Below are 15,817 nucleotides of genomic sequence, written 5' to 3'. Positions count from 1 at the left end.
AAAAACAGCATATGAAAGCCAAGTTCTTGGTTCCCTGCTGCCCACGTGGGAAACCCAGGTGGAGTTCCTAGCTCCTGGCTTTAATCCGGCCTAGTTCCAGTCACTGCTGTCACTTAAGAAGTGAACCAGCAGACAGATCTCTTTTTTACCATCTCTCCAATTTTCTCTGTAACTCTTAAAAAAAAAAAAAAAAAAGACAAATTCCTGGTCCTAAGTGGATACTTATAACCATAAATATGTGACTTTAAAATGTGACATATGGGGACCAGTGTTACAGCATAATGAGTTGGTGCTGCCAGCAGCAATGACATCCCATATGGGTGCCGGTTTGAGACCCGGCTGTTCTACTTCCGATCCAGCTCCCTGCTAAGGTACCTTTCTGGGAAAGCAGTAAAGAATGGCGTAAGTCTGTGGGCCCCTGCAGCCATACAGAAGACCTAGAAGAACCTGCTGACTCGCCTGGCCCAGCCCCAGCTGTTACAGCCATTTGGGGAGTGAGCCAGCAGATGGAAGATCTCTGTGTTGTTTCATCTCTCTCTGTAACTCTGCCTTCCAAATAAATTAAAAATAGGTCTTATAAAAAATGTGATATGCATTACGAAGGAGGAAGACAGGTCACAATGAGAGTCAATCCGGCTCTCATCCTTGGGTGGACACTTTCCTTCCATGTATGGGTGGCAGTGGCCCAAGGACTTGTGCCACCATCTGCTGTCTCCGACAGTATGCACTAGTGGGAAGCTGGGACTCAAACTAGGTATTCCAATATGGAATGTGGGCAACCTAAGTGGCAGTTTAACTTATTGAGCCACTATATCCTCTCTTGTCATATGACATTCTAAGCATATATTTTTGGTTTACCTCTTTTTATTCATAACATTTTGCTAGTGATATATTCACAAATTAGAAAAAAAACCACCCCACTCTGTCAGACCATGTCTCCCTGTCTCCCATGATACACACGCTCTGTCCTGCCAGGCACAGTGGTCACTTGGCTGTCTGTTTTCTCTCCCCTCACATGTGCCCTGCACCTTTCTCTTTTGTTCTTCCTAAGAGTGGCTGGCACAAGCCTGAGCTGGGATGGGAACAGACTGGGCCAGAGCAGACTACAATACCTGCCAACAAATGCCGAGGTGACACAGGCTACGCTAGACTGGGCGACAGCACCAACCAGCACACGTGAGACTGAGATAAGGGGTTTAGTCTGGTAGGGGAGTAGTGGGAACTTCAGTGCTGAGCCACTGCTCATGCTGGTGAGCGTGAGAGTTGGAACTGGGGACAGACCAGGTTGGGCAGGGCAACAATACCTGTTGGCCTACATGTGAACTGGGTTAGGGGGATAGCCAGGCTGGGGTAGCCAACTGTATCCACTGGTACAGGCATGAGCCAGAATAAGGGCAGGTGGGCTGGGCTTCACCACAGCATCAGCTGGCAAGTGCTGGGACTGGGGGCAAATCTTGTCAAGCTAAACCACAAAATCACCTGGAGAGTGTGAGATCCAAGGCGGGAGGTGGGTCCTGAGAGGGGGTTGTGGGCTCCTCTATGATGGGCTGCAATTTCCACAGGTGAGCATGAGAACCAAGACTGGAGGCAGGCCTGTTTAGTAGGGGGTGGTGCCCACTGGCATGAGTGTATGCTGGAGGATGGAGTCAGTTGGGTTGAGTTAGGCGTCAATGCCCAATGATGTATACAAGATCTAAATGGGATGTGGAGCAGATCAGATCAGTCCACTGCACAGGCTGGTAGGTACAAGAACCTGAGTTGGGGGGCTGGTCCATGATAGTTATTGGGAGTCTCTCTGCCTGGGCTGCAGCTCCTCCTGAAGTAATATGAGGGCCAAATGTGTGTTGGGCAGGGCTTGTCTAGGTTGCAGCACTCATTGGTTTGCTGAGGATGGAGGACAGAACAAATTGATCAACTACCCCAGCGAAACTTGACAGCAAATTTCTGGGCCAATGGAAATTCAGAGGCAGTCTATGGCAGCCAATCAACTTTGGAAAGCTTTCCTCATTCATGGAGTGGCAATATCAGCAGCATCTCAGAACTATCAAAACCGCATGGGGTCTGGTGGCGTAGTCTAGTGGGTAAAGTCCTTGCCTTGAACATGCCAGGATCTCATATGGGGCGACAGTTCTAATCCCGGCAGCTCCACTTCCCATGCAGCTCCCTGCTTGTGGCCTGGGAAAGCAGTTAAGGACGGCCCAATGCTTTGGGATCCTATACCCGTGTGGGAAACCTCGAGGAGGCTCCTGGCTCCTGGCTCCGGATCGGCACAGCACCCGCCGTTGTGCTCATTTGGGAGTGAATCATCGGACGGCAGGTATTTCTCTCTATCTCTCCTCCTCTCTGTATATCTGACTTTGCAATAAAAATAAATAAAACTTTAAAAAAAAACCACATGAACAGAACCCTCAAAAAATGCTCCATAATGGGGAACTTTGGATGACATCAGGTGGCAGTTCCCCAATTCCTGGGGTAATGCGGCAGTTGGAAGCTGGGCATGGTTTTTCCTCTTGTAGCTCCCTCTCCCCCATATATGGGACGAAGAAAATGTGTAAACAAGGGTTTCACCCACTATTCCCTGATCCTCGACATTTCCCACTCTGATCAATTATGTAACATCATCACTAAAAAAAAAAGTGTCTGGCATGGGCACACGCAGGCCTCTGTTCGGCTCTGCCACCTTCTCCCCTCACATCCTGCCTCTGTATACACAGTCTCTCCCTCTTGTTCTTACCTATTTATCTGCTCTTCCTTTAACATGATCCTTCTCGCTATCCCACACCCCTTTACTCTCGCCCTCCTACTTCCTTAGCTTCCTGAGATCTTCTGCCTCCTCCAACATCTCCCGCCTGGGCCCTTGTTCCACAATAGGCTGTTGTCTGAAGCTCTGCCCAGGTGGCTGTGGGGACAATGAGGGCAGATGCAGAGACGCTGGGCATGAGGAGACCAGGTGGTCAGCCTGGGTTTCCCAGGCCACTATGGTGGGAGGGGGGAGACCCAGCCTACAGGATGGGGCCGAGGAGACAGGGGACAGAGGCTGAGTCCTGCTGCTCGACAGCCGGAGCTCGCACACACAGGCCACCAGAACAAGCTTTGCAGTGTAGATGGGCCCTGGGAGCTGCCAGTTGGAAACGCTGACCTAGACAAAGCAATTAAGGCAAGTTTAAGGTCTGCTGCACATAACACAGACTTTCAAAGTAGGCTAAATCCCCTGTTAAGAGTTAGTGATTTCTCTCCCCTCTCAATTTTCCAGATTAACAGTCATGGTAAGAACTGGAAGACAAATCATAGAAGGGTACTGAAAATTTGACACACACTGCACACCAGACTTCATGTTCTTTCATGTACTTTCGGAAACAGACGAGGGATTTGGGGGCTATCGAGGGATCTAGTAGGTTTGCTTGATGAGAATTTGTACTGGGAAGGAATTTGAGATCAAGGTCAGGAATGATTAATATGCATACAGGAAGTCATCAACATTTAAGCATAAGCAATATGAATCTCATTAAATCTTCAATAGCTTCCTTTGCCCGAAGGAACTGCTGGTATTCTAATGATTAAAGCAGCAACATTAAAGTAGAAGACAGCATTAGAAAATCAATCTGACCCTTGTAAAAGAAGCTACCACAAAGCACCAACCCACCTAGGCTGACTTCCTGACTCTGGGGCTGCTGTGACTTCTCTTTAACACACACATACCGTCTGCTAGTGCCCCAAGTTAGAAGGCCTGGCTGAAAAATGACTAGAAACACCAGAGACAAAGGGCTTTTGGGTTTTTTGCATTTAGGTAATTGACAATCCTCCCCACACTTCATCCCACAGAGAAGCCATCATCCAGCTCTCTAGCTGTTTGTCCTGCTTCCCTCCCGTGGCCCCAGCGCAAGCCTTCTCCCTGCTGCGTCCTCGCTCACTCTTCTGATTGCAGTGCCCCTGCTCTTGGCCATGCCCTGAACAGCTGCTGTTCACAGAGCATCAAGCAGGGGAGAGAGGACAGCAGCCGACAGAGGAGCTGTCCTTGGAACAGCAGCTCCTGGTGGGGGCTGGGATTCAGCCGCTTTGACTGCTTGTTGAATATGGCCTGGGTGTTCTTTTCTCTCCTGACCTATTTTGATTTGATCTTATGAGAAAACCGTTATCTTACTCATGACAGAGTTGGGGAGTCCGAAATTCAGAACAAGCACGTGCCAAACTGAAGGATAAACAACAGCGTAAAATGCACATTCCAAATGTGAGAGGGAAAAAGAATCTTAAGGTTCACTTTCCTAAGATGATATTTTAGCAATTAATAGATTTTCTCTAATAGGCAGGGTAGGCAGGTTTTCAGAAACACTGTCATATTACTAGTAGCCTTCCTTAGAAAAAAAAAAGTTCACTTTGGAAATGCCTAGTCTTTCTATATAAATGCTGGGGCCATGGGTGATGCTCAGTCTCCTGCTTACACGTTTCTACAATATGCCAACACTGTCACTAAGAGTATTGATTACAGGCTAACCACTCACCTGGCACCTGACCGGGTCTCCTCCCAAACTACTGCTCTATGTAACCCACAGCTTCCGACTGACAGGCAGTCACCTCAGAGGCTTGGGTAGGAAAGACCATGGGCACTCTGGCTCTCCTGAGACCGCGTCTCTGGTTCTCTGTTGTGGGCAGTCACAAAGAGGGGCGGGGAGCCACAAAGTGAGGCTGCCACGCGACTATCCCATGAAGTCATCACACAACTACAGCTTCAGACAACAGCTCAACTGCAACTTCATGGACAATCCTGGGCCAGGGACAAGTTCACCCTGGTTTCTAGGGCCTTGGAAACTGACTTAGAGTCAGATGTTTTGGGGCAATTTGTTTCATGGTGAATGGGTAATCAGCTGCACAGGTTACTGTTTCTTTTTAATCCCCAGAATAGATCAGTAAATTAGGAACTCCTTATCTCTGTTTTACAAATATGGATGTTGGTTCAAGTCTAAATTGCTTCACTCCTGATGAATGGCCTGTGAATAACTCCCTGTGAATGGCCCAGGAAAGCAGTGGAAGATGACCAAAGAGCTTGGGTTCCCACACCCATATGGGAAATTGTGAAGAAGCTTCTGGCTCCCAGCTCCCGGCTTCAGAGCAACTCAGCTCCTGCCATTGTGGCCATTTGGGGAATGAACCAGTGAAGGGAAGATCTGTCCCTCTCAGTCTCTTCTTTCCTCTGAAATGCCTTTCCGATGAAAATAAATAAGTAAAAAAAGAAAGAAAGAACCTCAAGTTTAGAAAGGGTATCTAACAAGTCCAAGATTTCATAACTACTACACTGCAGTATCAAGGTTCAAACCTAGGCAGGCTAATCTGAGAACCTATGTGCTTGCATTATGTTTATAACCAGAAAAAATATATTTTAAAAATAGCTTCATTCCTAGAAAAAGAAATTCCCATTTGGCTTGTCAGCTTTCTGCCACTATAGCAGAATATCTGATACGGGCTAGTTAGGTGGCAAAGAGGCCTTATTTCCACCACAGTCCGTTGGCTGGGCCTCTGGTGATGGCGCTCATGCCAGCGTCCTGGGGCAGCCCAGAGCACCTCAGGGTGAGTGGGAGGGCGTTCAGTGTCTCTGCAGGCTCCACCCGATCAGCCTGAGTCAGGCTAATCACCTCCCAACGGCCTCACTGCTAAACACCAAGCCGGATCCTGTTCCCAGCCTCGCGGCACCACTGCCACAAGAGTTTGGGAACCAAGCCTTCAACAAGGAGCCTCTGGTCGGGGCAGCCTAACGAACGCCCACACCACTGCACCGAGTCCTCTACTTTCTTCACAAGCAGCTTCTGGGTCTCTAGGATTTCCAGTGCCCCTTCTTCCTTATCAGTTCTTTTTCTCTCTGTTCCATAACATAGCCAAAGCCTTTACTGCAAAAATCTAACAGAGGCCCAAACAAAAGCTTCAACCCAGTTGTTCACAGAGGCATGATTCAAAAGTAGAAATAAGCTGGGGCTGATATTGTGGCATAGTGGGTTAAGCTACTGCTTGCAGCACCTGGATCCCTTAGGGTGCAGAATCAAGTCCTGGCTGTTCCACTTCCAAACCAGCTCCCTGCTAGTGCTCCTTGGAAAGCAGAAGACAGACAAGGTCCTTGGAACCCTGCATCCCTGTGGGAGATCCAGAAGAGGCTCCAGGATCCTGGAGCTGTTCTAGCAGCTGTTCTGAGCCTGGCTCAGTTCTAGCAGTTGCAACCACTTGGGGAGAGTGCCAGAGGATGGCAGGTTGACTTTCTCAGTCTATCCTCCTCCTTCTGTGACTCAACCCTTCATATAAATGTTAAAAAGTTTTTTAAAAAAAAGTAAAACTAATTTAAACATCTATCAACTGGTACAAGGAATTCAAAAGTTGATCTTATATGCATACACAGTTTGTATGTATATATGAAATATTATTAAATAATAAGTAGGAATAAAATACTTATATATGCTATAGTACGAATGAGCCTTGAAAACATCATGCTAATCTTGAGAGGCTAGCAACAAAAGGCCACCTCTTGTACAACTGCATCTGTATGAGATATCCCAAATTGGCAAACCTATACTGACAGGAGATTACCAGTTGCCTGGGGCTGCAGGGCATGCAGGATTTGGGGAGTGACTGTTAATAGGTAACAGGCTTTTTCTGAGGATGATAAACATGTAAAAGGGATTGTGGTGATGGTTGCATGACTCCGTGAGTATTCGAAAAACCACTGAATTATACATTTTAAATAAGTGAATTGTATGGTTTGCGAATTACAACTTGAGAAAGTTGTTATTAGAAAAAGAAGGGACAACAAAACCTCCACAGTTCTTGACAACCACCACCAACCAGCACTTACTCTGCTTCCTTCTATTGCTCCAGTTGGGCCCATGACACTGTGATCTGCCCTCCTACCCTGGCGGTCCCTGGACTTCCTCCTCAGGTCATTCCTGACCAGAATCTGGGTTCCTGCCAGCCCCTCCTTTTCAGTTTTCATGATTCTTCTCCTTCCTCGGGTCCCCCTCTCAACAAGCCTCCATGCCCTGACGAGCAATCCTCCATCCCCTTTCTCCCTTTCAGTTATTTTACAGAGACGGAGAGAGTTGCATCCCACTGGTTTGCCCCCCAGATGGCAACAACAGCTGGGGCTGAGCCAAGCCAAAGTACAAGCAGAGCCAGGAACCTCTGCCTGGTGTCCCACATGAGTGCTGGAGCCCAAGCACTTGGAGATCTCCTGTCATTTTCCCCAGGCCTTTGGAAGGGAGCTGGAAAGGAACACTGTGCCATACCCTTGCTCTTGCTTCCGTCTCTCCCTTTCCACTACAGAGTCATGACCCACTTTGCTTCTGCCACTATCTCCTGAGGACAATGGGTTTTCCCTCTACTATATCTGAAACACAGCAGCAGTAAACTAAAATGGAGACATTGTCTCATCTCTGTCAGAAGCCTTCAGGGGTCCCTGCTGCCCAGAATATAAATCCCAAAGTGGTCTTCAAGGTTCTTCACAATCTGACCCTACCTGTGTTACTAAGCTTCACTCACACAAACTCCAGCCTAGACAAACTCTCCATTCCAGAATCCTCTAAACCTGTCTTGTCTTTTTCCTATAGTCACGCAGCTCTGCCACCACTGTCCTGGCTTAGCTTTCTGGAAGGCTCTCCTCAGGACCTCTGCTCACTGCCTTTCAAGGCCTAGCCCAACTCCCATTTTTATGCCCCGACCACTCCAGCCCCAAATGGTCTTTTCTTCCTCTTGCTCCCAGACCACTATTACATACCTTCTGTCTGTTAACATATCTTTGGGGCTTCTTTCTCTAGTTATACCAAAAATTGCTTCGGCTCAGAAGTGACTCCCACCCCACCATGAAACTCCAGCCCCTAGCCTTAGCACCTCAGTTCTCCCACTCGCTCCCTCCATACCCATTCTTGAACCTTGCTGGGAGTTCTCATTTCTGCACAAGTTCTTCTCCAAACTCTTTCTTTTTTATCTTTTCTGCCTTGCAGATAGTTATTTTTGATAATAATGATGGATAGAGGCATAAGGCCCATTCCGCTGGGACACTTCCAGCCTAGGTTACACTCTGGGATTTATTAGCTCTGTCCCCTTGTTGCCACCTTCCCTGCCTCTCTTATCCTCTGCTCCTTCCAATGCATTTCTTTAGAAATTACAATCAATTCTTCATCCTTGGATATGCAAGATTGATAGCATGTCAGAACTATCAAAACCACTTGAACAGAACCCTCAGGGCATGCTCCACATCAGGGGACCCTGGGATGACATCGGGTGGCTGTTCCCAATTCCTGGGTGCTGAGATAGTTGCGAGGCTGGGTGTGGTTTTTCTCCTTGCTCCCCCTACCCCCAGATGTATAAGATAAGAAAGGTGTGGAAATGGTAGTCTCACCTGCTTTTCCCTGATCCTCAACCCTTCCCACCCTAATCAACTGTGTAAACATCATCCCCCCAACCCACCCACCCCCAAAATCCCAGGGCCCAGTACAGTAGCCCGGTGGCTAAAGTCCTTGCCTAGCATGTACTGAGATCCTATCTGGGTGCCAGTTTGTATCCCAGAGGCCCCACTTCCCATCCAGCTCCCTGCTTGTGGCCTGGGAAAGCAGCTGAGGATGGTTAAAAGCCTTGGAATCCTGCACCCACATGGGAGACCTAGAGGAAGTGCCTGGCTTCAGAATGGCTTCAGATCGGCTCAGCTCAGGTCGATGTGGCCATTTGGGGAGTAAATCAGTAGATGGAAGATCTTCCTCTCTGTCTCTCCTCCTCTCTGTATATCTGACTTTTCAAAAATAAATAAATCTAAAAAAAAAAAAGTCCACTCAAGCCAATTCTCTACCTGCATCCCTTTCTACACACAGGGTGAGAATATCACACAGCAATGACCTGGGCAGCTACAAACCAGGGATACTAATGTCTGATTTCCCTTGGATCATAGCTCTGCTGGGTAATCCTTCTCTTTATTCATTATCAATCTTTTCCTCCCATTTATCAGTTCTCTATCTCATCATTTCATCTCTGATCTCCACAAATGCATAGCAGTCAACTGGGGACAAAGAGTTTCCTTAATTTTTCTGTCCCTTCTCCCCCTTGAAAAAGCTACCTGGCATGCGCATCCTTCACTTCCACCAACTCTAAGAGAATGGAGTCTGTCCAAATTCCCTCATGGGCATGCCCCAGCTGTCCCACTCAGATGGTCCCCAAATCCTGCATCTTCTTTTTAAAAATTCCCATTTTCATTTGAAAGGCAGAGAGACGGAGGCAGAGATCTGCCATCTGCTGGTTCAGCTCCTGAATGCCCACAAAGGTTGGAGCTGGGCTGGGTCAAAGTCTGAGATCAGGAGCTCGATCCAGGCTCTCCACAGGCGTGGCAGGTCTGAACCACCTGCGTCTCCTCTGCATCCCAGGATATGCATGAGCAGGAAGTTGGAACTGGAAGCAGAGCAATCCAGGTAATCTCATATTTAATGTGGGTCTCCCAAGCAGCATGTTATCTATAGTAGCAAATGTCCACTCTAAAACCTGGTCTCTTCTCTTGCCAAAAGTAGCTACCTTCAACCTCTCCTGTGGCTGTCAGTGGACTGGCCTGTCTTGTGAAGCCAGCAGAGGCCCCAGAAGGCTAAGAAGGCCCTCAGATCTTTCTGCCTCTAGACTTCACCTGCCAAAGCCAGAAGCCAGAAGCCTCTTTCAGATTTCCCACTTGGGTGCAGGGTCCCAAGTGGGCCGTCCTTGACTGCTTTCCCAGGCCACAAGCAGAGAGCTGGATGGGAAGCGAGGTCACCAGGATTAGAACCAGCAGCCACATGGGATCCAGCATATGCAAGGCAAGGACTTTAGCCACTAGGCAACAGCACCAGCTCAAAAATAAATAACTCTTTTTAAAAAAAAGGTAAACACTTAATTCATGTGTAAGAGGCCAGCATTGTTGTCCAGTGGGTTAAGCAGCCACCTGCAATACCATTATCCCATATCAGAGCTCCAGTGTAAGTTTCAACTGTCCCACTTACAATCCAGTTAGTGTTCCTACTAAGGACCAGATGATGGCCCAAGTACTTGAGTTTCTGTCATCTGTGAGAGAATGGAATGAAGTTCTAGGCTGCTGGCTTCAGGTTAGGCAGCCCTGGTTATTTACTCAGTCCATTTATGGACTGAGTAAGCTGATGGAAGAGCTCTCTGTCTCTTTGCCTTCCAAATCATAAATGAACATTTTTTAACAAAAAATGTCATGATATAGAATGATATCCCCAACCCAGGTGTTACATTTTTGAGGAAAAAAAAAAAAAAAGATGGCTATGTAAGCAATTTCTCCATGGAAGAATCTATAGCCATTAGGGTCAGAACTTAACAATGCACTTAATAAATATTTTTTAATTTTTAAAAATAGAATTAAGGGCCCGGCACGGTGGCGCAGTGGTTAAGGTCCTCGCCTTGCACGCCCGGGATCCCATATGGGCGCCGGTTCTAATCCCGGTAGCCCCGCTTCCCATCTAGCTCCCTGCTTGTGGCCTGGGAAAGCAGTGGAGGATGGCCCAAAGCCTTGGGACCCTGCACCCGCGTGGGAGATCCGGAAGAGGCTCCTGGCTTTGGACCGGCATAGCATCAGCCATTGCGCTCACTTGGGGACTGAACCATCAGACGGAAGATCTTCCTCTCTGTCTCTCCTCCTCTCTGTATATCTGACTTTGTAATAAAAATAAAAAATAAATCTTTAAAAATATATATAATTAAATAACTAAATAGCAACTAAAGTACAGCAGTAGGAATATATCCATCTACCATTCTTTGTGGGGATCTTAAAGATATACTTTTCTTTTTTTTTTTTTTTATTTCGTTTTTTTTTTTTTTTAAAGATTTATTTTTATTATTTTTTCATTGGAAAGGCAGATATACAGAGAGGAGAGACAGAGAGGAAGATCTTCCATCCGATGATTCACTCCCCAAGTGAGCGCAACGGGCCGATACTATGCCGATCCAAAGCCAGGAGCCTCTTCCGGGTCTCCCACGCGGGTGCAGGTTCCCAAAGCTTTGGGCTGTCCTCGACTGCTCTCCCAGGCCACAGGCAGGGAGCTGGAAGGGAAGCGGGGCTGCCGGGATTAGAACCGGCGCCCATATGGGATCCCGGGCGTGCAAGGCGAGGACCTTTAACCACTTGCGCCACCGCGCCGGGCCCAGATATACTTTTCTTACACTTTAAATACACAGGCATTTTGTGTTATATCCTGGCTGCTCCACTTCCAATCCAGCTCCCTAATGGCCTAGGAAAAGCAGCAGAAGAACCCATGGTTCCTGTTCATCAGGAATTCATAGTCTAGTTAGCAGTATGGATAGTGAGAGGACTAAGTACTAGATATGGATATGCTGCAATTAAAGCCACGTGAGCTGAGAAAGCATGGAAAAGCCCCACACTCTTCTTCAGAGGGTCTTCAGAGGTCTGTTTAAGGTAAGATGCTAATGATATAATAAATGCTGGTGATGGATCTTGACACCTAAAGATTGTTGTATTGAATTGGAATGCATCAATCTAAGTGAGGAAAGAAGGGAAAGAACACATAGAAAAGAATTTTTACCAATTCACCAATTCATCCTCATTTTCTTTCTCTCTCTCTCTCTCTTTTTTTTTTTTTTTAGGTCAGAGTGACAGACACAGAGAGAGGAAGAGAGTGAGAGATCTTCCATTCACAGGCTCACTCCCCATACCACCAGAGTGGGGCTGACCTCAAGCCAGGAGCTTCTTCCAGGCCTCCCACGTGGGTGCAGGGGCCCAGGCACTAGGGCCAGCTTATTCTGCTTTCACAGGCTCATTAGCAGGGAGCTGGATGGGAAGTGGAACAGCTAGAACTCAAACCAGTGCCCAGAAGGGTTGCCAGAACCACAGGAGGAGGTTTAACCTATTGTGCCACAATGTTGGCCCTTGTCCTTCATTTATTTTTCTTTTTTTTTTTGAAAATATTAATTTATTTATATTGGAAAGGCAGGTATACAGAGAAGAAGAGACAGAGAAAAAGATCTTCTGTCCGCTGATGCACTCCCCAAGTGATCACAATAGCCAGAGCTAAGTCAGTCTGAAGTCAGAAGCCAGGAGCTTCTTATGGGTCTCCCATGTAGGTGCAAGGACCCAAGGCTTTTGGATCATTCTCTACTGCCTTCTCAGGCCACAGGCAGGGAGCTGGATGGGAAGTGGAGCAGCCAGGATACAAACTGGCACCCATATAGGATCCTGGTGCATGCAACATGAAGATTTAGCCACTTGGACCATCATCACATCGGGCCCTCTCTTTCATTTTCAACCCTGTGGGTTGGGGAGTGGATGAGAGGAAAGACCTGTCTGCAATTCAAACCTAGCTATGAAAATTCCAGAAAATAGGGCCCGGCGCGGTGGCGCAAGTGGTTAAAGGTCCTCGCCTTGCACGCCCGGGATCCCATATGGGCGACAGTTCTAGTCCGGGCAGCCCAGCTTCCCTTCCAGCTCCCTGCCTGTGGCCTGGGAAAGCAGTCGAGGACGGCCCAAGGCTTTGGGAACCTGCACCCGCGTGGGAGACCCGGAAGAGGCTCCTGGCTTCGGATCGGCATAGCATCGGCCCGTTGCACTCACTTGGGGAGTGAATCATCGGACGGAAGATCTTCCTCTCTGTCTCTCCTCTCTGTATATCTGCCTTTCCAATGAAAAAATAATAAAAATAAAATCTTTAAAAAAAAGAAAATTCCAGAAAATTACCTTTTCCCTTACCCTAAAATGCTTTCCTCAGCATATTTTTTCCTTTCTTCTAATTAAAACAGTCCCCTCTTGGCTGCTGATCTGCCTTCCCTACAGTAGCTTTTCCCAAGATGGTACAAATTACAATTTGTGTGGTATAGCGGATTAAGCTACCAGCTGTGATAGCAGCATCCCTTATTGAAGTGCCTGTTCAAACCCCAACTTCCCTGCTTCCCACTCAGCTTCCTGTTAATGCATCTGAGAAAAAAACAAACAATGACTTAAGCGCCCAGGCCCCTGTCTTCCACATGGGACACTATGTTGGGGCTCCTGACTCTTAGTTTTGGCCCATCCAAGTCCCAACTACCTTGTACAATTTGGAGAATGAATCAGTAATCAGTATATGCAAAACCTTCCCATCATTCTTCCAAATAAAGAAACAAGTTTATTTTTAAAACTGCTTTAGCAAAAGGAAAAAGGAGAGATGAAACAGATACGATGAATCCTTGGAAAGTGTTGAATCTGGGTGGTGGCTATACAGCTGTTCACTTTGCTATTGTTGCCTTTCTTGTAAATACAAGTATATTTAAAGTTTCATGATTAAAAAATCAAGCCAGTAAACACTGGCTGGAAAACCTGAAACAAGGGAGAAAGGAACAGAACAAGGGAGACCAGAAGGAATGACTGTTACCTTAGTGACCTGCAAAAAGATTTACACACACACACACACAACTTAGGGCAATTTATTATTTACTTGCTCCTCCTCTACTCTGTTTATCTCCACAAAACCTTCTATTACCTGCAGCACACAAAAACAAGATCAAAATGCCATTATGTCTTGTCAAAAGAGAAAAGAAAAAGGTAACTAAAATAGCAAATAGAGTTTGGCCTGAAGCCCAGATCTTAAGGAATATCCATCAATGGGCTCTCTTTACAAGACTGAACTCTCATGTCTACCACCGGTCTGCCTCGCACCGAATGCAAAACACTCTTCCTTCACCTTCCTTTTACACATCCTTCACCTCAGATCTTCCTGCGGCTCCTTATTCATCTACCACTGAAGTCTATGTATCTACCAACCTTCTTCCTGTATCAAACCCCTTCCTCTACCTGAATAGGCCTTATTCAGTCATCATACTGGTGCTGCGGCATTTCACCCATTTTACCCTCTGGTTTCTAGGAGACCAGACCATGCAGTTCAGAGGAATGATGCCTTAAGAAGTCACACATTCTGCCTGTTACCATCTGTGTGAGGTGAATCCTAGTTAAAACCTCTCTAGCTTTACTCCCATCAGCCGAGGAAAGAATTCCTAACTCAGTTTAAATGGTAGCTAGCATATAGGAGGTGGGAAACACAGTATCTCATTCAGAAAAGGTACATAAACTTTGGTAGCTATTGCACTAAAAACACTGAACTAAATGCCTTAAACCCAATTAACTTTGCAGAATGTTTTTCTCTTTCTCATCCTTGAAACAATTTCCTACTTCTTTCCAACAAAGATTGACAACCTAGTGCAAATGCAACAAGCACATTTTCCAAGTTTTCCCAAAGAGATGCCAACACAATAGGTCAAGAGAAGGAATTTGCATGTCCGAGTGATTTCGGAGTTACCAGAGGAGTCACTGCTCGGCGCTGGAATTTCTTTTCCGTAACCGAGTTCAAAGAAAAATATATCTGACAGACCAAGCTGGTATTTTAGGCAAAAAGCTGAGAGCCTGAAACACATGCTTGTTACAGTAGTGTTATAACCGACTGGGGAAAGAAAACTTCAGACTAGAACCCGTAGGTTGCTGCCACGCGGAGACGTTGGTCCACTGCGGAGAACGTCAAAGCAGTGTGTGTGTGTGTGTATGTTCCTGCTGCTTGGGAACGTATCGGGGCGTGCAAAAGTGTCACTCGGTGTGCCCGGGGGGCTAACAGTGCGTTCGCGCGCGCCGAGAAGCCTGAGCACCGGCGTGGAACCCTTTGAACCCCGAGCGCGGCGAGCGAGAGCAGCCCGCCGAGGCCGCCCTTCAGGCGCTTACCTCTGCGGACGAGCAGGTGGACGCCGCTGGGCGCCGCCATGTTCGGGCCGGTCACGTGCCCGTGAGCGCTCGCCCGCCGCCCCGCCCCCGGCCGGTCTCAGCCCCGCGGGAGACCGGGGCCAGGAGCCTGAGGGGAGCGCGCGTGCGCGCGGCCGCCGTCTGCGGGACCCCGAGGCCAGCGCGGAGCCCACGGGCGGCCGGGCCGGCTCCAGCCACGAGAGGCGGGCTCACGCTGAGCCCCCGTGCCCAGGTGGGATGAAGGAAGCCGGTCAGGTAAGCGCGGCATCCCAATATTTATCAGCATCAACGTTTTGGTGCATGGGAACGCGAAGTTAGGCAGAAAAAAAAAATAATAATAATAAACCACAGTCCGGTGTTCCACATAGCACTTTGCGCCGTCTGCCACTCTGTTGCCAAGTGATTCCCAGGATTTACTTCAGAGTTTAAATTTGAAACCAACACACCACTTTTCCTTTCCTGTCCCAGCATCTGCATTACTCAGCAGAGACTAGGAGACCCGGCAGGATTCCTTCAGCATGGTGTATTTTAGTTTCCCTGGCGGACCAGTTCAGGGGCCTGGTCTTCAAGGACCCCTCCCTTATAGCTGGCCTCTAAATATAAAAAAGAAGACACCTACCAAAAGAAGAAGCCTGCAGAAGCCTGATCAGGAGTGAAGCCAGAGGAGCTGCTGTGTTCCCCTTGCCCACGGTGCTGAATTTTTATTTTTTAAATCAGATCTGCCCTGCCTCTTAGCTGTGCTGGGGTAGACTATCATCCTGGCCCACACTAGTGCTGTCTGGGTAACCTGTGGGCTGGGCGCAGACCCTCATCTCCACAGGAGGTGCAGGGACCCTTCATGGAAGCATCACACTGAGAAGACTTTCCAGATGTTCAGTATGCTGAACGTGGATAAAGATTCTTGGTGAAGCGCTATGAGGGCTTCTAGTTAATTTTTAAAGAATTTAGTTTATGTACTCAGGGAAACATCTGGATAATTCAGAAATGAAACAGTAAAAGTACAAAGCTCCAGAACTTTGCCCTTATTATCATCATCATCATTATTATTATTTAATAGGCAGAGTTACTGAAGGAGAGCGATCTTCCATCTACTGGTTCACC

At 47.6% G+C, this 15,817-nt stretch overlaps 1 protein-coding gene across 2 annotated transcripts in view; it reads right to left on the bottom strand.

Moving 5' to 3' along the window:
• The window catches only part of METAP1D (methionyl aminopeptidase type 1D, mitochondrial), an 82,418-nt gene extending 67,616 nt beyond the window's left edge, over positions 1-14,802 (bottom strand). The window contains exon 1 of one of the 2 annotated variants that reach the window (XM_040971717.1): positions 14,699-14,802. In XM_040971717.1, the coding sequence (XP_040827651.1) occupies positions 14,699-14,738 (40 nt within the window). In that variant the 5' untranslated portion in view covers positions 14,739-14,802. The remainder of the gene's footprint in view (positions 1-14,698) is intronic. The other variant, XM_040971718.1, reaches the window with a different exon arrangement.
• Positions 14,803-15,817: the final 1,015 nt, after the last annotated feature.

This window comes from Ochotona curzoniae, unplaced genomic scaffold (genome assembly GCF_017591425.1).
Source record: "Ochotona curzoniae isolate NIBS_2020 unplaced genomic scaffold, NIBS_Ocur_1.0 contig_2210, whole genome shotgun sequence".
In the NCBI taxonomy this organism is placed as follows: domain Eukaryota; kingdom Metazoa; phylum Chordata; class Mammalia; order Lagomorpha; family Ochotonidae; genus Ochotona; species Ochotona curzoniae.
This window is presented reverse-complemented; position numbering and strand designations above follow the sequence as displayed.